This window comes from Talpa occidentalis, unplaced genomic scaffold (genome assembly GCF_014898055.3).
Source record: "Talpa occidentalis isolate TD23 unplaced genomic scaffold, MPIMG_talOcc4v2.1 talOcc4.14, whole genome shotgun sequence".
Lineage (NCBI taxonomy): Eukaryota > Metazoa > Chordata > Mammalia > Eulipotyphla > Talpidae > Talpa > Talpa occidentalis.
The window spans coordinates 40,382,611-40,403,708 of NW_023601433.1; the positions used below are offsets into that span (position 1 = coordinate 40,382,611).

General features: G+C 43.2%; 1 protein-coding gene and 1 pseudogene across 1 annotated transcript in view; one reads left to right on the plus strand and one right to left on the minus strand.

Annotated features, from left to right (window-relative positions):
* Positions 1 to 4,172: 4,172 nt before the first annotated feature.
* On the minus strand, positions 4,173 to 8,073 carry LOC119244140 (tyrosine-protein kinase Lyn-like; annotated as a pseudogene).
* A 395-nt stretch (positions 8,074 to 8,468) lies between these two features.
* Positions 8,469 to 21,098, plus strand: part of ACBD3 (acyl-CoA binding domain containing 3) — a 38,326-nt gene continuing 25,696 nt past the window's right edge. Inside the window, exon 1 of the mRNA XM_037510347.2 lies at positions 8,469 to 8,821. Within this exon, the coding sequence (XP_037366244.1) occupies positions 8,536 to 8,821 (286 nt within the window). The 5' untranslated portion in view covers positions 8,469 to 8,535. The remainder of the gene's footprint in view (positions 8,822 to 21,098) is intronic.

Here is a 21,098-nt window from a genome sequence, read left to right on the forward strand (position 1 = left end):
AGAGGCTGACCTAGCGGCCCCAGGAAACCGGGCTGGGAGAGTGAACCCGTTTGGGGTAACGCTACCACCTTCAACCAGCAGGTGGGGCTGAGCAACTCTAACATTAAGCGTCAGTGATGGAGCTTTTGATCAGATCCTCGGAATCAGAGGACTCTTCTCCTGAACCTTCACACTTACTGTAGGTGGAGAGCATTACTTAATAATAACTACCAGTAGTGTTAATGAGTATTGTTATTTGCACGACAAATGAAAGAATGTGCCCCACATTGCTATGTTGGTTAGATTTCAGTAATGGGATTATGAAAGACACATTTCTGTAAGTCTTTAATGTCTTAGAATTCCTTTTTACTTTTGAGTCTGAAAAATATTTACATAATTTCATAATTTTGCCAATTTCCTGGTGACTCTTGAGTGTTTTGATGTGAAGGTCAGCGAGACATGGTTATAGCAGTTATATGAATCATATCCGTTTACAGTATTTTATCATTTCAAAAACACACAAAGATAAGTTAATCAGCATCTTGTGATGGATCGAGGGCAGAAACTATTTCTGCTTTTACAGATAGCAAGACAGAGGTGCAGAAAGAGTGGTCGGGTCAGATCACAGCAGCTAAACCAAGGCAGATTCAGCACCTCCCCTAACCTGATCACTGGACATCTCTTTGGGATCTGTCTCTTCCTCCTCACTTCTCACAGTTTCCTGAGTCAGCTTGAGGTCAGGTTTTGCCACCAAATGAGTCCATGTGATGACTTCACTTTTTTTTTTAAAGATTTATTTTATTTATTTATGAATACAAGACCTGGGGTGGGGTCTCCCTGATGGCACAAGGGGTTAAGTCGCAGCATTATGAAGGTATCTGCAGTCACTGCAGCACGAGTTCTTGTATGCATAAATAAATAAATCTTAAAAAAAAAACCTCTCCCCCCAATTAAAAAAATAAAGAGCTGAGAAACAGCCCAAATGCCCAAAAATAGAAGACTGGATCAAGAAGATGTGGTACATATATACCATGGAATATTACTCAGCATTCAAAAAAGATAAACACATGCAATTTGCAGCAACATGGATGGAGCTGGAAGGGATCATGCTCAGCGAAATAAGCCAGAAAGAAAAAGAAAAATACCGGATGGTCTCACTCATAGCAGGAATCTAGAAAACTTAAATAAGGGACCAGGAAAATGAATAACTATAAGAAAGTGAAAATCAAAATCAACAAAAATCTATGAACCAGAGACACTTTTGGGGGGGTGGGTGGAGGGAGGGGAGGGATTGGGGTCAAAATGGGGGGGTTGAAATTGTATGGGGAATATAAAAATAAAATTTATTATTTAAAAAATAAATAAAGAGCTGGGGTGTAGGCCAGAGGTGGGGGTGTAGGGAAGGGTGAGAGGGTTCATCAGAGACAGAGTGGGGAGCAGAACAGGCAGATCTTCTGAAATACACTGCTGAGGGGAGCAGCAGGCAAGAAAGGAGAGGTCTGCTGCACCATGTGGGTTAGCTCCCTGCCATGTGGGTTAGCTCCCTGGCTGGGATTGAACTCAGGCCATAGAGGTGATAGCACTGAGACTTAACCCCTATGCCACTAGGGAGGCCCACAAGAGACACTTCTTAAATGCACTTTGAGCTGAGTTGATATTGCAGGTACTAGACGTAAGTGTACCTTCATTCATCTACTCAATACGTCATCCTGAGTTCCTACCACATTTCCCGTCCTGTGACAAGACTGTGAAGTTGGGAAATGGGGTTTGCCCTCAGGTGCTTGTAATCAAAGAGTGAAAATAATTATCATTACTAAACTGAACTGAATTACTACATAAAACAGCAACATTTTACCAAGTACTGATTATTAGTTCACCAGATAATGAAACAATTAAATGCAATCTCTGGTGATGTAGCAATATTTCACAGAGTAGATGAAAATATGTGGAGGGCCTCCCAGGTGAAGCAGAGAGTTGAGTGCAGTGCTGTGAGGCTGTCTGCAGCCGCTGCAGCACGGTTTTATTCCCGGCTGGCCAGGGAGATTCCCGCATGACGTTGCAGACCTCTCTTGTCGCACCTGCTGCTCCCCTCAGCAGTGCTTTCGGTTGTCTGCCTGTTCTGCCCTCTGCTCTGTCTCTGGTGAATCCTCTCACCCTCCCGCGCCTCTGGCCTGTATCCCAGCTCTTGTATAAAAATAAATAAATCTGGGCCTCCCTGGTGGCGCAGCAGTTGAGCGCTGGGTTGCGAAGCTGCCCGCAGCCTCTGCAGCATCGGTTCAATCCCTGGCTACCGGGCGAGGGTCCCACTTGGTGCGCAGACCTCTCCTGCTGCCCGCTGCTCCCCTCAGCAGTGTACTTCTTGTCTGCCTGTTCTGCTCTCCCCTCTGGCTCTGGTGAATTCTCTCACCCTCCCGCGCTTCTGACTGTGCCCAGTGTTTGTATAAATAAATCAATCAATCTCTTGAATAGATAAATAAATCTTAAAAAAAATTTTGAAAAAAAGAAAATATGTGGGTCTTCCCCTGGTGGCATAGGTGGTTGAGCGCCGCACTGTGAGGCTGTCCGCAGCCTCTGTAGCGCCAAGTTCAATCCAGGAAGGGTCCCACATGGTGAGGCAGACCTCTCCTGTCTCGCCTCCTGCCCCCCTCACCAGTGATTTCATCAGTCTGCTTGTTCTGGTCCCCGCTCTGTGTCTGGTGAATCCTCTCACCCTCTCCGCATCTGGCCTGTACCCCGGTTCTTGTATAAATAAATAAAATCTTTTTAAAAAAATGTGGAGAACACATACTAAGAAGAAACTTCAGAAACATTTTAGAAATCGTAAAATTGTGTCTAGTAAATGATTGAATGGAATAGAGATTAATTGAAATTCAGCGAAGATGGTTGCTTAAAAAATAGGATATTCTATATAGGGATAGGCTTGGAGAAAATATTTGAACCATTTAGAAAACACCTTTTTGGTAACTCAATGCACCACCTCATATGTAAAAGATAAGGGTATGGAAAAACAGGTAGTTTCTCTGAACTGTTCATAGGAGCCAGATTCTATATGACAAGCCCATTGTAAAAAATGTCTACAAAAAAGTCATGGGGAGGGAGAAATTACAGAAGGCGTGAGGTATATACTTATTATCTTCATTGTGCTAATGTTTTCACAGGCACATGTGTATGCCAAAACTCATTTAGTTGTAAATTTTGCATATTTGCAGTTATTGAATATCAATGATACTTTAATAAAAGTGTGAAAATTTTTTTCCTAGACTCTGGTTATTCAAAATGTGGTCTATACTGTAGATCTGAGGGATCCAGGAGCAGTTTCTGAGGCTCTTCTCTTTCCTGGGAGGTCTGGGCAAGCCCCTGGCAGTGGGGTCCCCATGGATAACCAGCACAGTTTGCACACCATGATGACCCTTGTGCAGGAGGGAGGCCGGGAAGCCCTGCCACAGCTGCAGCAGTCGCTGCTTCACACCTGGGGCTCTGAACAGGCTCCATGGAAGGAAAGTGTTTAATGACCTCAGATTTTAGGAGTGGGGCAATCACTACAATCTGAAAAAGACATTTTTGAGCTTCTGACTTTACCTGCAAAATCTAACAGGACAGATTAATAATTTTTAAACAAATAAACCAAAGCACAGAGAAAGTACTAAGGCATGTCTGAATAAGCATCGACTATTCTAGTTTCATAAATGAGTTTGATTCTGCTATTTGGAGCTTATTGAAATACCTTCTGAACCTTTGAGTCACATGTACAATTGTAAATAAGGGGTTAAAGTAGGTGCATTTTGGACAGAAGGGGTATTTTCTTCTCAGAAAACTATTAGATGTTGGGCTTCCCTGGTGGTACAGGGGTTAAAGACAGCGCTATCAAGCTATCGCCAGCCACTGTAGCTGGAGTTTGAGTTCGATGGATCCCTGGCCAGTGAGCTACCCACATGGTACAGCAGATCTTTCCTGTCTCACCCACTGCTCCCCTCAGTAGTGTATTTCAGTAGATTTACCTGTTCTGCTCCCCCACTCTCTCTGGTGAATCCTCTCACCCCTCCACCTCTGAATTACACACCTGTTCTTATATGCATAAATAAATGAATCTTTAAAAAAAGGAAAAAAAGAAAAACTGTCAGATGTTGGCCCAACACAGCAAGATTGCCAGGTGGGAGAAGTTCAAGCTGCAAACAGGTGGGCAATGTCAGGATATGAGAAGAGACTGTTTTTCTACATCGACAGTGTTCGTCCTGAGTAGTTTAGCCTCACTTTGAGGAAGCAGGGACAGCAGGTGACCCCAGACATGGAATAACTTGTGCAACCAGTGACTGTTATTTTTCCTTTTTTCCTAAGGCAGTTGTCCTGGTGTGTGGCTCTGAGTCTGCCTGGTTCTAAGATTGCTGCTGGTACTGGCCTTCCCTGGCAGCGTAGAAGTCATCCAGGAAGCTCTGTAAATAATCGAACATTGGCCTCTCAGTTGCCTTTTCTTTCCAGAACATTTTCATGATGTCACAGAGTTCATCTGGGCAGTTTTCCATGCAGGGCATCCTGAAACCCTGCGATGGGGTGGTCATCACGTCGGCATTGGTGTTCCCTGGGTAGGGAATTTTCCCATAAGTGATGATTTCATACTGGAGAACCCCAAAGAACCACTTATTAGACTTAATAGTGAAATATCCAGAATTGATGGCTCTGAAACTGTCCACTTCATGGGGAATTCAGCACCTTCCCCTGCTGTGCACTCGCTGTCTTCAATTACTCGAGCAAGACCAAAAGCGGCAATTTTTCCTGTGAGTGATCCAGAAACCAAGACATTAGCTGTTTGTAGGTCTCGGTGATGTAGCTCTTCTTCTCCGTGTATGTCACACCCTCAGTGACCTGAGCAGAAAAGTCAATAAACAAAGCAGCACTTGTCCCCTTCATCGCTCTCAGGAAATCCGGCACACGGCCGCTAGCTGTGGACTCAGTGATGATGAGGGGCTCCTCTTTGGTGACCACTGAGCAGAGCCTCACAAGCTAGTCATGGTGGAGAGTCTTAGAGAGGCTTGCTCCCTCCGGAAAGCTGGCACAGACATAGTGCCTCAATTCAGGGTTCTCGTGGTACAAAGTACACAGTACTTTAGTACTATTGTTATAGTAACCCATCCAGACTTCCCCAAACTGCCCCACATCAAGTCTTTTCATGGACTCTCATGGGATCCCATAGCTTTTGTAGTTTGGGACTAGTACATGCCTTCCCCTATCTTCTGGACAAGGGTTCTGACTACTTTTGGTAATCATGTCACTGATACAGGAAAAGTGATTCGTGGAGAGATGTAATAATCCCCGTTGTCCAGACTTCTCATTTTGTTGTGCTTAATAACATCACTATGCACAGGGCCACAGAGAGAAACTTCCTTTTCATGTTTCGCTTTCTCTGATAAGGCTCCAGCATGGTTCCCTGGCCCCAAAATCTTCCTTTCTGCCCCTTTCCTGGTTTTCTACTGTTCTCCATGCTTCTCCAGGACTTTCACTTCTTTCCTTTCTCCCCCCTCCTTTTTTATGTTTTTTTTTTTTTTTAAGATTCATTTATTTATACAAGCACTGGGTACAGGCCAGAGGCGCGGGAGGGTGAGAAAATTCACTAGAGGCAGAGCAGAGAGCAGAACAGGCAGAAGGACCGAAGTACGCTGAGGGGAGCAGTGGGCAAGATAGGAGAGGTCTGCTGCACCATGTGGGTATCTCCCCGGCTGGCTGGGAATCAAACAGGCCCTGCAGAGGCTGCGGCAAACAGCTTCACAGCACTGCACTCAACCCACTGCGCCACTGGGGAGGCCCTCCACTCCCCTTTTTAAAAGAATACATACATTTTTTTAAAGATTTATTTATGCATACAAGAACTGGGGTGTAGGCCAGAGGTGTAGGGGGTAAGGTGGGGGTGGGGTGGGGTGAGAGGATTCACCAGAGACAGAGTGGGGAGCACAACAGGCAGATCTACTGAAATACACTGCTGAGGGGAGCAGCGGGCGAGATAGGAGAAGTCTGTTGTGCCATGTGGGTCAGCTCCCTGGCCAGGAATCGAACTCAGGCCAGGACACAATGGCTGACAATAGCTTGATAGCGCTGAGACTTTAACGCCTGCACCACCAGGGAGGTCCCGGCATTTTTAATCTTTAAAAAGTAAAGTAATTATGTTTTTGGACACCCTGTCGAAGTGTGTTAGGCAGTTAATAAAAATATTATCGTTATGTTCATAATGTTTGTGGGCTTTCTTAATTTTTAAAAATATCACTTTTGATAGGCTGCAGATAGTATAATTTACCAAAAAGGATATCCAAAAAGCCAGCAGACATGAAAAAACATTCATCCTTGCTTCCAGTAAGAGATGCATGTTAAAACCACAATGAGATACCATCTCATAAAAAGACCTCCAACAAATGCTGAAGAGGATGCAGAGAAAAAGGAACCCCATTACACTGTTGGTGGGAATGTAAACTGATGCAACCATTATGGAAAGCAATCTGGATTTACCTTAAAAAACTAAAAGTGAAAATACTGTACAGCCCAGCAACCTCCTGCCCTCTCCCCTCCCTGGCCATATAGCCAAATAGGAAACCATCAACATAAAATCCATATATTCCACAATGTTTACAGCAGCATTTTTATAGTAGTTATTATTTTTTAAAGATTTGCTTATTTATGTATACAAGAACTGGGGTACAGGCCAGAGGTGTGTGGGGATGACAGGATTCACCAGTGCCACGGACCAGCATAGCAGTAGATGAGGAGGCCGTCTCAGGGTTGAGAGACTGCGCAGGGTGGTCAGGGATTCAGTTAAAGAAATGACAAACAGACACACTTCAAGAGAGAGTGTAAATCTGAGTGCTCTTTATTTTAGTCAGTGGTCAGTATATATATGTTTTTTCTAAAGGCATAGGATCGGTGAACATCAAAGAAATTAGCTTGCTCATAGGTTTAGCTTATCATTGACAGGGCAGTGATTTATGTCCAAAATACATCTGGACCTAGCTGCATTCCTAAGTAGACAGGCTATTAACTCTTTATATTTTTGTTGTACTAACTACTACTACTATTACCTACTTATGTTTACTCATAATTAATTGTCATGGGTGAATTTATGTTATAATGCAGTTAATATCAAAGATACTAAAGTTAAGCACATAATAGAAAGATTATTAAACCAACAATTCTATTATAACACAGTGTTTAGTAATGTTTCATTTGCATTAGCCTAATTATTAAATTACGTATGTTTTTTATTTTTTTTTTTACGTATGTTTTTTAATTAGCAATCAATGACCAGAAAAAGGAAAGATTTTAGAAAGACAGTTGTAGCAGAATAAAGTTTGTGGGCCTTGAGAAAGCGAGATAAGGTTCCAGGTGGTCAGCATTTCTTTTAATCATCTCTGTGGCGGCTTCTGAGGTTAAAGGGGATGGGGGAGAACATACAAGAGGATATAAGTGCTAGTGGTGAGAAAAAATTAGAGTTGACTACTGAAAAGAAAAATATTAGAGAAAATTTGGAAACCAAAAAAAAATTACGAATTAAAAAAAAAAACAACGGAGGAAAAAAGTGCCTTAGCAAAGGCCCAGGACAAGGTGGTGATCTCTTCAAGTTGGCTGTCTTGACAGTCATTAAAAAATAAAAAAATTGGGCCTCCCTGGTGGCGCAAGGGGTTAAGAAGCAACCTCCGAAGCTGTCCTCAGCCACTGCAGCACCAGTTCGATCCCCCACTGGGGAGCTACCCACATGGCGCGGCAGACCTCTCCTGACTCGCCCGCTGCTCCCCTCAGCAGGGTATTTCAGTCAGTCTGCCTGTTCTGTTCCCCACTCTGGTGAATCCTCTCACCCCTCCCCCGCACCTCTAGCCTGCACCCCAGCTCTTGTGTGCATAAACCTTTAAAAAAAAATTCACTTGTAATTTCTCATTCTAAATATGTACTCACTTTCCTTTCTGCTCGTGATTAAATTTTTTTTCCTTAATGCGGGCCTCACAAATTGTATGAGCTTCAGTTCCCGCAAAACCAGACTCCGCCCTTTACACCAACCTCAGAAGTCATGTCTCTCTGCACACTCAGTTTCCCCTGTTTAAAGCGGCAGCTGCCCCGCATCACCCCGGTTGCTGTGAAGCCCAAACCAAAGCCCGGGGGCGAAGACTCCGGACAACCGCCCTCGCACAGAGGTGGAGGGTCTGTGACGTGGCCGGCAGCCCCCTCGCCTGCGGCCACTCACCCCGCACGCCCGCCGCGGGAGCCTGGGCCCGGCCCCCGCCCGCCGCCGAAAGCCGCGGGTGGCGACAGGCGGGGACGCGGCCCCCGGGGCGCAGCCCGCGTCCTCCCGAGGAGCGGGGACCCCGCGGGCCGGGGGGAGGGCGGGGCGCGCGGGCGCGCGGGCGCCGGGGGCGTGGCGGGTGGTCGCGGAGGGGCGGGGCGCCAGGTCCCGGCCCTTCTCCCCGAGCGCTCGCGCCTCCTCAGCGGCGGAAGTTCCGGTGTCGGCGAGCGGAGGTCAGAGGTCAGCAGGAAGTCGATACGTGGCCGCCGCCTGTCCCCGCCGAGGAGGCGCAGCAGCCGGAGATGGCGGCGGTGCTGAACGCAGAGCGGCTCGAGGTCTCCGTCGACGGCCTCACGCTCAGCCCGGACCCGGAGGAGCGGCCGGGCGCGGAGGGTGCGCCCCTGCCGCCGCCGCCGCTGCCGCCGCCGCCTCCCGCCGGGGCCGCTCGGGGCCCGGGCGCCGCGGGGGAGCAGCCCGAGCCCGGGGAGGCGGCGGCTGGGGGCGCGGCGGAGGAGGCGCGGCGGCTGGAGCAGCGCTGGGGCTTCGGCCTGGAGGAGCTGTACGGCCTGGCGCTGCGCTTCTTCAAAGGTGAGCGGGGCCGGCCGCGACGCCGCCGCCTCTGCCGGGCGTTGGGCGCCCCGCCTGGCTGCGGCCCCCAGGCTGACTGGACGGGTCTCGCCCAAACCCAGGCTTGCTGGGCCGCGGCTGCCACAGCGCAGCCCCGTCCTTGTGGGTACCGAAGTTTGTCACTGCCAGCCTGGGCTCTAGGTCACACCCCTGTGGGACCTGGAACCTTGGTGTCGCCTTCCCGAGGTCACCCGGCGTTTTGCCTGACTTAGCTTCTCGGGGTTTCCCGAGCCAGGGTGAAGGGGAGCTCTCGCCCAGAGGATCCCATCCTGGGGCGGTGGTTTCTTCTTCTTCTTCCCATCGCTTTCCTTTTTCCTGGTTCCTGTGGCTTGGCATACCACACCCCGCCGCTTTCTACCGTTTCCATAATGGAAGAATTCTTCCCACAGGTTCCACGTATCTCCTTTCCATTCATTCTGGGAAACCTTAAACTCCAATAGGGGGAATCACCTGGCAGCTTCGATGTGGCGGAGAGGAGAAAGTATTTAGCTAACACTGCCCCTCTAGCTTGTCTAGCTTCTCTGAAGAGAAGGGCTACCTTGTCTTTTTAGGCATCCCTCAAGGATGAAAATAACTTGGGATTCTGGAACCCTGTTTCTCATTCCATCCCTGTCACAGTGCTCTTGACCCAGTGACTGAACCCATTGTGTCAACTATGTACTCTTAATTTTAGAAAGGTAAAAGTAAAAATAATAGCTGAAAAAAAATTTACCGTTTAAACTTCAGATGTTGTTGGACCCTTATTGTGGATAACATTTTATATTAGGTTACCACTATAAACGAGTAGTACAATCCCTTTAGTTATTAACAACCTAAAGAGGGGTTAAATACCCAGTGATACCTTCTATGTTCTATTTTCTTCCAGATGGTTAGAATTTTATCTTGTAAGCGATGTGTGCTAGAGGTACTTCTCAGAATAAGGCTTAAAAGTATCCTTTGGGCTTCTTGAACTAATGGTAAAATGTCTCACAGCAAGATTGTGTGTGTTGATTGGGTGTTTCATTTAGTCAAATGGTAGTGATGTTGGTTGTCCCTGGGGAAGGCTCTTGAGAAGTCCTTCAGATTGATTCTTAAAGGTATTTGCATGTCCTGGGGTGGATAGGCAAGAAGAGACATTGGCAAATGAAACTTTGAAAGTGGTTTCTAGGATCCATATACATTCCAGAACAGCATATTTATGACCCTTTTCCCACAGGGAGTACCTTTTTGGATCACATATTTTACTTGCTGAAGTGGAATAATTCAGCATAATGACATGTGAAATGTTTTTTCTCCAGATAACTTTAATTGTGCAGTAGTGAAAGCCAACTAAATTTTCAGAACATTTGATCATTCCACATGCATCATGTTTTTTTTTTATCAATAGGTTTACCCTTGAAGTATTGCTTGTTATTTTAGTGAGTTCTGTACACTAGCTAACTTAAGGAATTGATAATGGCTGATGGGTTTTAGATCACTTTACCCTTAGGTTACTGGCTTGAATTTAGAGTGTCCTGTGGTGATGATATACTACCACTTATATAAAAATCTGGTTGCTTCTGTGCAATTCATATAATTGCATTTTACCTTAAATTTTTTTCTTGGAACTTATTTTTCCAGTGTTCAATGAGATTAAAGTATATCATAGCAGAAGAGAGTTTAAGACAAGAAAAGAACCGACTTCCAAAAACATAAAACAACTTATGATCCTACTTTTGCCATGTGTCTAACAAAAAATAAGTGGGTAATATCTGTTGAACCCAACTTACTTCAGAATAATAGCAAATATATATGAAAGATTAAAATACTGATGTGCAGTAAACTTAGCATTGCTTTGGAAATCAGGAAATCCTGACTCCTATGGGCCGTGTAAACTCCTGAACAGCTAACTTTTCTATTGTCTTCCTCCACCCTCCATTCCCTCTTTACGTAGAGTCTGAAAGAGAGAAACAAAGAGAGCTGGATTAGATGAAATTTGATGTTTCATATTTAGTGGTCTAAACCTAGCATAATTTTAACATGTTTGTTGGGTGGTGGGACTCCTAGAGTCCTTCACTTGATTTCTGAAGCACTGAAAGCAATATCCAGGTACTTAAATGGAGAAATAGCAATGTCACAATTAAGAGCTAAAAGATCCTTGCTGCATAGATCATGACATAGTTAGCAAAAAGGAGGCTGTTAGTGTAGGAGAGGCCTAATGGAGGGGAAAAAAGGGATCTAAAAGCAGTCAGAAGACTTAGTGGTGAGTCAAGTGTTGCTGCCTTTGTTTTAATGTGTGAGTTTTTCCACTGTAACACTTGGCATTTTTATCAGTCTTATCAGGACATCTACTGTTTTGTAAGTATCTCATAAGAACTTGATATAACATCTGCTGTAGAATAAATATAAATCTTGAAAGCATAGATATTATTTTCCTTTGAAAATAACTTGGATTGGGATTCAGGAACCCTCTTTTCTTACTCTATCCCTATCACGGTGCCCTTGGGCTAGTGACTGAACCCATTATGCCAACTATGTCCCTCTTAATTTTATGAAGGTAAAAATAAAATAGATGAAAATATGGTGAATATAAATTAGTATTTTACCCTCTAAACTTCATGTATTGTTGATTCCTTATTAAGGGTAACATTTATATTAGGTTACCACTATACAAGAATGCTACCTTCTTTTTTTTTTAAGATTTATTTATTTATGCATACAAGAACTGGGGTACAGGCCAGAGGTGCGGGGTTGGATGAGAGTATTCACCAAAGACAGTGGGAAACAGAACAGGAGGATTGACTGAAATACACTGCTGAGGGGAGTAGCTGGCGAAACAGAAGAGGTCTGCTGTGCCATGTGGGTAGCTCCCTGGCTGGCCCAGGATTGAACTCATGCTGCGTCTTAACCTCTTGCACCGCCAGGGAGGCCCCTCTTCTTATTATTAAGGAATCAAAAGAGTTGTTAAATACCCAGTGATAATATAAGTGGAAGATTAAGGGAACAGATGCCATTCCAGAGAGGGAGGAAGAAATGGCAAATAAGAAGTGGTTCAGTGGAGAGAGCTGGAAAGTTAGGTTTGTGGCTGATTTGAGGAAGGACTTTGAATGCTATTATAAATAACTTTTTTATTAGTAGACAGTCAGGACCCATTGAAGGTTTTTTTTTAATTTATTTATGCATACAAGAATTGGGGTGTAGGCTAGAAGTGCAGGGGGTGAGGAGATTCACCAGAGACAAGAGTGGGGAGCAGAACAGGTAAATGTACAGAAATACACTGCTGAGGGGAGCGGCAGGCGAGACAGGAGAGGTCTGCGTGCCATTTGAGTCAGCTCCCTAGCCAGGGATTGAACTGATGTCGCAGTGGCTGGCCGTAGCTTGATAGCACTGTGTGTTTAACCCCTGCATCACCAGGGAGACCCCCATTGAAGGTTTTTAAGGGGAAGAACAAAGTTGCCCAATTTTAGGATAGGCAAGATTAAATTTTTTTCTTACCTCTCTGGCTTAAGTGCTAACCTGATAACCTTTACTTTTTTTTTTTTTTTTTTAATTATTTATGCATACAAGATCTGAGGTATAGGCAGAGGTGCAGGCCCAGGGAGTGAGAGGATTCACCAGAGACAGAGTGGGTAACAGAACAGACAGACTGACTGAAATACACTGCTGAGGGGAGTAGCGGGTGAGTCAGGAGAGGTCTACTGTGCCATGTGGGTAGCTCCCTGGCTGGGATTGAACTCGTGCTGCAGTGGCTGTGGATAGCTTCATAGGTTGTGTCTTAACCCCTTGCACTACCAGGTCCAACCTTTACTTCTTGAATGGAGTTAATCTTAGGAGTTGTATTTTGGTTTTTAGAATTCTTGGTGAATTTTTCCTTCTCTAATACTTCATCACTTCTTTACAGTAAGCTGGTAGAGAGACATCTTAATATAAAATTCCAGAATAATAATTGCCACAAGTTATCAAGCAGATTTTGACTGAAAAAGCTACTATTTTGAGAGTTATATGTATACTGTCCTGAGGTACTGTCCTCACTGAAGGGTTTATTAGTTGAGGAACTTTCCCCAGACCACTCAGTTACTACCAGTAAGAAGCAGGGTTGGTTTTCTGTCTGTCTGAGGCCAATGACAGTTTTTCCCACTACAGGAGATGGAAAGCAAATAGGAACCCTGCTTTCAGATGGTGCTATGAGAAAAATACTTAAACCCACCTACTCTGTTACCTTAATCACGTTTTAGAAATTCTTTCAGATATTTGCTTAAAAATATTTAGGGCCAGTGGAATGATTCATGTTGTTTTTCTACATGTTAGAAAAACACTTATTGAGAGTCTCTTTAGAAAACTGGAGAAGTAAAATGTGAGAGAACCATCTACTCTGAATTCCTTCTGTCAAAAGTTCAGAGATAATCAAACCAGTGACTCAGTGAAGTAGTAATTAGTAAAAGTTTCAGTGCACGCACTACAAGGACAGTTTGCAAACTGGTAGCTCTGAAACCAAAACCTGGAAGGAAACTCACAGGTGTATTGTGACAAAGCAGTGACTGTTCTTCACAGCCATTGGTTATGATATAATTTCCTTAACTGATAAGGAATTGGTTAGTGATTACCTCATATCAATTTTGGGGAACTGTTCGTTTTCCTTGTGATTTCCAAGAAATACGTCTTCCAAAATAAGCTAAATTAAACTTGTATAATAAACTGGTTTTGTCTCCTTAAGGCTGGTCTCCCTTTTTTAAAAGATTGACTTATTTATGCATATAAGAGCTATTTATACATACAAGATTCATTTATTTATGTATATGTAGGCCTGAGGTGCTGGTGGTGGGGAGGGTGAGAGGATTCACCAGAGACAGAGTGGGGAACAGAACAGGCAGAGCTACTGAAATACACTGCTGAGGGGAGCAGTGGGCGATGCAGGAGAGGTCTGCCGAGCCATGTAGGTCACCTCTCTGGCTGGCCAGGGAATTGAACTCGTGTTGCAGTGGCTGGTGACAGCTTGATAGTGCTGTCTTTAACCCCTGCACCAACAGGGAAGTCCCCATTTTTTTCTCTTAATACTACTTAACATAGCTATCAGGTTTGAAATTTTGAATGTAATGGAAAAAAATCCCCTTCAAAGAACTGAAGTAATTGCACCCATCAAAAAATACTGAGGGGTTGGGGCCTCCCCGGTGGCGCAGCGGTTGAGTGCTGGGTTGCGAAGCTGCCCGCAGCCTCTGCAGCGCCCATTCAATCCCCGGCCACCGGTGAGGGTCCCACATGGCGTGCAGACTTCTCCTGCCGCCCGATGCTCCCCTCAGCAGTGTACTTCATCAGTCTGCCTGCTCTGCTCCCCGCTCTGCCTCTGGTGAATTCTCTCACCCTCGCGCGCTTCTGAATGTACCCAGTGCTTGTATAAATAAATAAATAAATCTTTAAAAAAAAAAAATATTGAGGGGCCTCCCTGGTGGCTCAAGGGCTTAAGCGTGATCCCCGAGCCAGGGAGATGACCCACAAGGCGCAGCAGACCCCTCCTATCTTGGGCCGCTGCTCCCCTCAGCATTGTGTTTCAGTCAGTCTGCCTGTTCTGTTCCCCACTCTGTCTCTGGTGAGTCCTCTCACCACCACCCTGCACTTCTGGCTAGTACCCCAGTTCTTGTAAGCATAAATAAATGAATTTTTAAAAAAAATACTGATATGCTAAATCCTATTGCTACTAATATATTATTAGACCTTTGGGGGGACCTACATTTAGCCAATGTAGTGATTCTTTTTTACTCTTGTAAGTTAAAAATGAATGTGTTAATTCATTAAGGGTGAGAAATAGTGGTTTTGGTATATTTTTCCTCATATACTATTTAGTTTAGAGTACAATTTGAATAAGAAAGAAGAGATAATTGCTTCTTTTCCTTGGTTTTCAAAATGAGTTGTTTCCTTAGCAGCTTCAAAAAGTGACATTTTTTTAATGTCATGTACTCATGCTTTCAAACATGTCTTTTAAAAAAATACAACTCTTATTGCTGCTCAAATTGTACCATCTTAAGCAAGTGTGAGCCTTTTAAAATTGGTACTAAATTCTTTTGACATGACCAGTAGTCTCCCATTGCTCCCTTACTATCTGATATGAGAGTATAGATATTCCAGGTTCCAGGTTCATCTTACACATGTCATACCTCAAAGGGAATCAGACATATCTCCAAAGGACGTGGTTCTCATTTTTTGGAAAATGACACTTGAAGAATCATAATCTGGGTGATAGGAGTGGTTGCTCATTGCTCCTGGATTGGTCACTGTTTCTAGGCCTTTCAGTAGGCAGGTCGTGTGTGTGTGTGTGTGTGTGTGTGTGTGTTTTATTTTAAACCAAAAATCCTGTTTTTGTTTTTGTTTTTTTTTTTAAGATTTATTTATTTATGCATATAAGAGCTAGGGTGCAGGCCAGAGATGTGTGGGGAGTGAGAAGATTCACCAGAGACAGAGCGGGGAGCTTAACAGGTGGATCAGCTGAAGTACACTGCTGAGGGGAGCAGTGGGCAAAACGAGAGGTCTGCTGCACCATGCCATGTGGGTTAGCTCCCTGGCCAGGGATTGAACTGGTGCTGCAGTGGCTGGCAATAGCTTCTTAGTGCTGAGATTAACCCCTTGTGCCACCAGGGAGGCCCCCCAAAACTGTTTTTATCTAGACTCCAGCTTCCTTTTTTAAAAAAAAAAATTTTATGATTTTTTTTTTTTTTTATGCATACAAGAGCTGGGGTACAGGCCAGAGGTGCGTGGCGTGGGGGGCGTGAGAGGATTCACCAGAGACAGAGACAGAGTGGGTAACAGAACAGGCAGATTGACTGAAATACACTAATGAGGGGAGCAGCAGGCGAGTCAGGAGAGGTCTGCTACGCCATGTGGGTTGCTCCCTGGCCGGGGATCGAACTAGTGCTGCAGTGGCTGCAGATAGCTACATAGGTTGCGTCTTAACCCCTTGTGCCACCAGGGAGGCCCTTTTTAAATTTTTTTAAAGAGATTTATTTATGCATATAAGAACTGGGGTACAGGCCAGAGGTGCGGGGAGGTGAGAGGATTCACCAGAGACAGTGGGGAGCAGAACAGACAGATCTACCGAAATACTACTACTGCCAAGGGGAGCAGTGGGCCAGACAGATGTCTGCTGTGCCATGTGGGTCACCTCCCTGGCCAGGAGGTGCTGCAGAGGCTGTGGGTAGCTTCATAGTGCTGTTTAACTCCTCGCGTCACCAGGGAGGCTCTAGACTCCAGCTTTTAAAGAACCTGGAGTCTTCAATTCCTGAATCTTCGAAGGGTTCGCTAAATTGGTTTAGTAGGATCTCTTTGAGGATCTGAGGTAATTGTGTGTGTTTAATCCACCATCTTTAAACTACAAGCTAATATGCTTTCTATCCTTTTAGTTATATTTGAATTTTTGAAAATGTCTGAAAATCATTTGACTTTTTGAGCTTAGTTTTTCCTCTAGTCTAGAGTCAGCAAACTTTTCCTGTAAATGGCCAGGTGGTAAATATTTAGACTTTGACCACCACATATAGACAGTGTTGCATACTTGGTTTTTGTCTATTTTTGCTTTTTATTATTGCTTTATAATCCTTAAAAATATAAAAACTGGTCTTAACTCACAGACCTTCTAAAAACATCTGTGTGCAAAGTTGGTCCAGTTTGCCCACCCCTTATTTAGTCTTTAAGGTAAAAAGATTTTTTAACCTGACTTGTATTGGTCTTTAATTTTATAGGAAATGAACTTTCATAAAGTAATTGTTGCTGGACAGCTGTCAACTAGTGATCCCTTGCAGTCAGTTCAGATGGGAGTGAATGACTAGCTTTGTAGTTTCATTTTTCTGGGTAGTGAGTAAATTTCTGCTTCTCATTGATAGTGATAAGGATGTTTTCAAACATGCACCTGATTGGTGGCTCTGCAACTTCTTTCCAAGGATAATTTGTTTGTTTCAGTTTCCATAGAAATAAAAATTCCAAAATTGGTTGAATTAACTAACTTGTAATAATTAGAGTGCAGGTTGATGCCTGTGTTTCTTGCAGGCCTGAAATACAGCCTTCCTTGAGGAATATGGTCCTGGTTAAAGATTCTTGAGTTTCAGCTAGGCTTTTCTGTGTATGTGGTTAATGGTAGTTGTATCTCCTTCCTGCTAACTATGTTTGATGCCGGTGGAAACAAATGATGTAGAAGAAAATTATTCTCATCTAACTTATCAAAGCCCTTGTGAAGAATAAAAGTAACTTATTTTTTGTACAGAAATACTAATATCTGCCTAGCAGTGTAGATTATGTGTGATTTCTGTTTTCTTTGAAGTTAGAACATACAAAATGATGTGGACTGTCCTATACAAAGGTGATTGGGATTATTAGCATCGTCCTGGGTTTTACATATTCCACAGCCTTTCCCAAAGGGGAAAAGATAAGTTGCCTTGACTTTTCAAAAATATTTGTTAAAAAGAAAAAATGTGAATGCTTGATATAATATACATGCTTACTGAAAGACATAAAAATTAATAAAGATAAATTTGTAATCTCTTCCTTCAGAATTATTAACATTTTGATATTTTTCCTTGATTTTTTTTTTTTGCAGCAATTTTGGTTCCCAGCTACAACAGTGATGATTAATTTGATGATTCAGTAGTAGGATTGAAAAGATTATAGAGTAAATTCCTCAAACTCCAGTAGGCAAGAGATTCCATGGAAATACCAGTGTAATTCACTATATCGGATTTATGGTCACGGAAATTAACTGGTGAAATCAGTTTCCTCATTAATGTGATATCTTGGGTATGTTTTTGATAGGTGTGAAAAAAGAATGGTACTAAGCTTTGGGGTTCGTGTTGGTACACAATTTATTTGACTAGAATTAACATGTAAAACATAGGAATTGGCAGTATATTCTTAATTCAGTCAGGTGCAAAAAAGACAGATGATAAAATGACATCCAAAAATTCTGAAACTCAACCAACCTATTGATGACTCACCTTTTAGGAGTCCAGGTTAGACTAACATCTTGAATAATGGGTAGTTTCCTTGTTTACTCACCCTCTCCTATTGTCACCTGCACCTATGTTTAAAGAACACCTGCTGAATGTTTAAAGAAGCAAATTTACCAACTTGTAAGAAATGTACCCTCCCTTCATTCAAATAAATTTATGAACTTTTTTTTTTTCATGCCCATTAGCCTGTTAGCTTAAAATCATCTCCCTGCAGCAAAAGGAATTCTTTTGAGTGTGGATGTTTGAAAATTGCTATATAACGTGACTAATCAGAAAATCGTATGGTCTTCAGTGCATAAAATTTCCATCTGATTTTATTTCTATTGCTGTTCATTTAGATCAAAGCATCCACTTTCATAGAATTAAGACTTTAAAAAAAAAAAAAAAACACACAGAATCCCAGGAATCCTTACTGAACAAAATAAGGAAATTTTATTCTGTTGTATTATGCACTCTATTCCTGTCTATTTGTCAAGCTCACCACATCTTTGTTTCTTAAACCACCAGCCGTGTATTTCCTTTTTTATAAGACTCAAGATCAAATGACAGATTGATGCCTTTTTGATTTTAAAAACACATAAAACTTCTAAAATTACAATCTTTCAACCAACAGGCTAAGATCAAGGCTTAGAGCTTTTTTTTGCAAATCATAATTTGGTGAAAATGAGAAGAAAATTGTTCTGAACTGTGTTTCTCTTGTAATTATTCTGGTACAATTAACAAAAATTGGTGATTGACATGTGCAAAATTAGGGTAGATGGTAAAAAGAGGTTATGGCACCTTTAAATTTGGAAAAAGACTTTTTGGTATAGCCAAAAGTAAACCATTACTGCTTTACAGTTTTTAACAACCAATATCTTTGTTTTTGTTTTTTTTATAAGTTTTTTTTAAGATTTATTTATTCATTTATACAAGCACGAGGTACAGTCAGAAGTGCGGAAGGGTGAGAGAATTCACCAGAGCGGGGAACAGAACAGGCAGACTGACAAAATACACTGCTGAGGGGAGCAGCGGGTGTGGCAGGAGAGGTCCGTTGCGCCTTATGGGACCCTCTCCGGGGGCCGGGGATCGAACCGGTGCTGCAGAGGCTGCGGGCAGCTTCACAGCCCAGCACTCAACCACTGCGCCACCGGGGAGGCCCTCAAAAACCAATATCTTTGAATAGGAGTTCTGGCTAGCTAATTTGTCTTAAGTGTAACTTTTAAAAAGTGAGGACTGTATGTGCGGTCACTCACTCAATTTTTTTTTTTTTTTTAAGATTTATTTATTTATTTATACAAGCACTGGGTGCAGTCAGAGCGCGGGAGGGTGAGAGAATTCACCAGAGCCAGAGTGGGGAGCAGAACAGAAAGACTGACGAAACACACTGCTGAGGGGAGCAGCAGGCGTGGCAGAAGAGGTCTGTGGGCCATGTGGGACCCTCACCGGTGGCCAGGGATCGAACCTGTGCTGTAGAGGCTGCAGGCAGCTTCACAGCCCAGTGCTCAACCGCTGCGCCACCAGGGGAGGCCCCACTCACTCAAAATCTTTTTTTTTTTTTTTTTAAAGATTTATTTATTTATACAAGCACTGGGTACAGTCAGAAACGCGGGAGGGTGAGAGAATTCACGGAGCCAGAGCGGGGAGCAGAGCAGGCAGAAGGATGAAGTACACTGCTGAGGGGAGCAGCGGGCGGCAGGAGAGGTCTGCGTGCCATGTGGGACCCTCCTCCGGTGGCCGGGGAGCAGCCGGGGATCGAACCTGCACCGCAGAGGCTTTGGGCAGCTTTGCAACCCAGCGCTCAACCGCTGGGCCACCAGGGAGGCCCTCACTCAAATTCTTAAAATTTTATCTTACTACTCTTTCTCTGAATCTTTTCTGATTGCAGGCATTTTTACATAGTTGTAAGCAAGGTGAGTAGATACTTTTTTTTTTTTTTTAAGATTTATTTATTTATGTATCCCAAGCATACCAGAACTAGGGTGTTAGCCAGAGGTGGAAGGGGCTGGTGAGAGGATTTGCCAGAGAGAGTGGGGAGCAGAACAGCCAGGTTGACTGAAATACACTGCTGAGGGGAGCAGCTGGCAGGGCAGGAGAAGTCTGTGCTGCTCCATATGGATTGCTCCCTGGCCAGGTGGAACTCCAACTCCCACTACAGTGATTGGTGATAGTTTGATAGTGCTGTCTTTAACCCTTGTGCCACCAGGGAGGCCTGTGAGTAGATACTTTTATTTATTTATGCATACAAGAACTGGGGTATAGGCCAGAGGTGCAGGGGGTGAGAGGATTCACCAGAGAAAGAGTGGGGAGCAGAACAGGCAGATCTACTGAAATGCACTGCTGAGGGGAGCAGTGGGTGAGACAGGAGAGGTCTGCTGTGCCATGTGGGTTAGGTCCCTTGCCAGGGATCCAACTCATAGCTTGATAGAGCTGAGACTTTAACAAAACCCTGTACCACCAGGGAGGCCCCCTCTACTTATTTTAATTTATACACCATAAATCTCTTCTCTTAAATGCAATGTAGCCCTTATAATTATCATTATAATGTGTTTATGGGGTTACTATAATTTAAACATTTTATTATTGAAGTTAGATTTTTAGAAAAATTTTAAATAATGCAACGCAGTAAACAGGTATAATACCATTATTCTTGCTAATTTTTCATTTATATTTTAAAGATTTTACTGGGAAGAGAATGAAACAAAGAACAATTCTTTTAGGCTTGTTGGTTTTTACATGAAAAATAATGTAATGGTGTTGGTTATGTAAACTCTAATCCACTTTGCTTTATTTTGATTATAGGTATGTTGGATTTTAACAAGACTACTGGTCCAACCTAGAGTTGGAACAAGTCTACTTCATTACTTTTGAAATCTAATTTTATTTTTCTTCCTAGGAGTAAATTTTGAAATAATCTTTCCTTTATCTCAATACAGTTCTTGTTATACTTTGTTTACTCTCTCTGTATATTTACACACGCACACAAACCCCTAAAATACATGCCTAAGACAGTTACTTATATTTCGAACTAACAAATTTTTAATTGAATTCAGTAGCTTGGAAGTTCCACAAGGACAATGAATTCCTAGTGTGTAGAACAATGATTTGTACACAGGGGTTCAATAAATATAAAAAAAGTCTTATATAATGTCCATCATTGATTGAAATAGCATTCTGAAAGTTAGGTTGTGAAATGGTGATTGTCTTTGCTTGGTAAATATGGAACTATGATAATCCTGTTCTAAAGTGCTTCAGAGGAACTTCCTACTGATGCTAATTATCTGGTGATACTGTTTGCTCAGTAGCAAAGACAGATG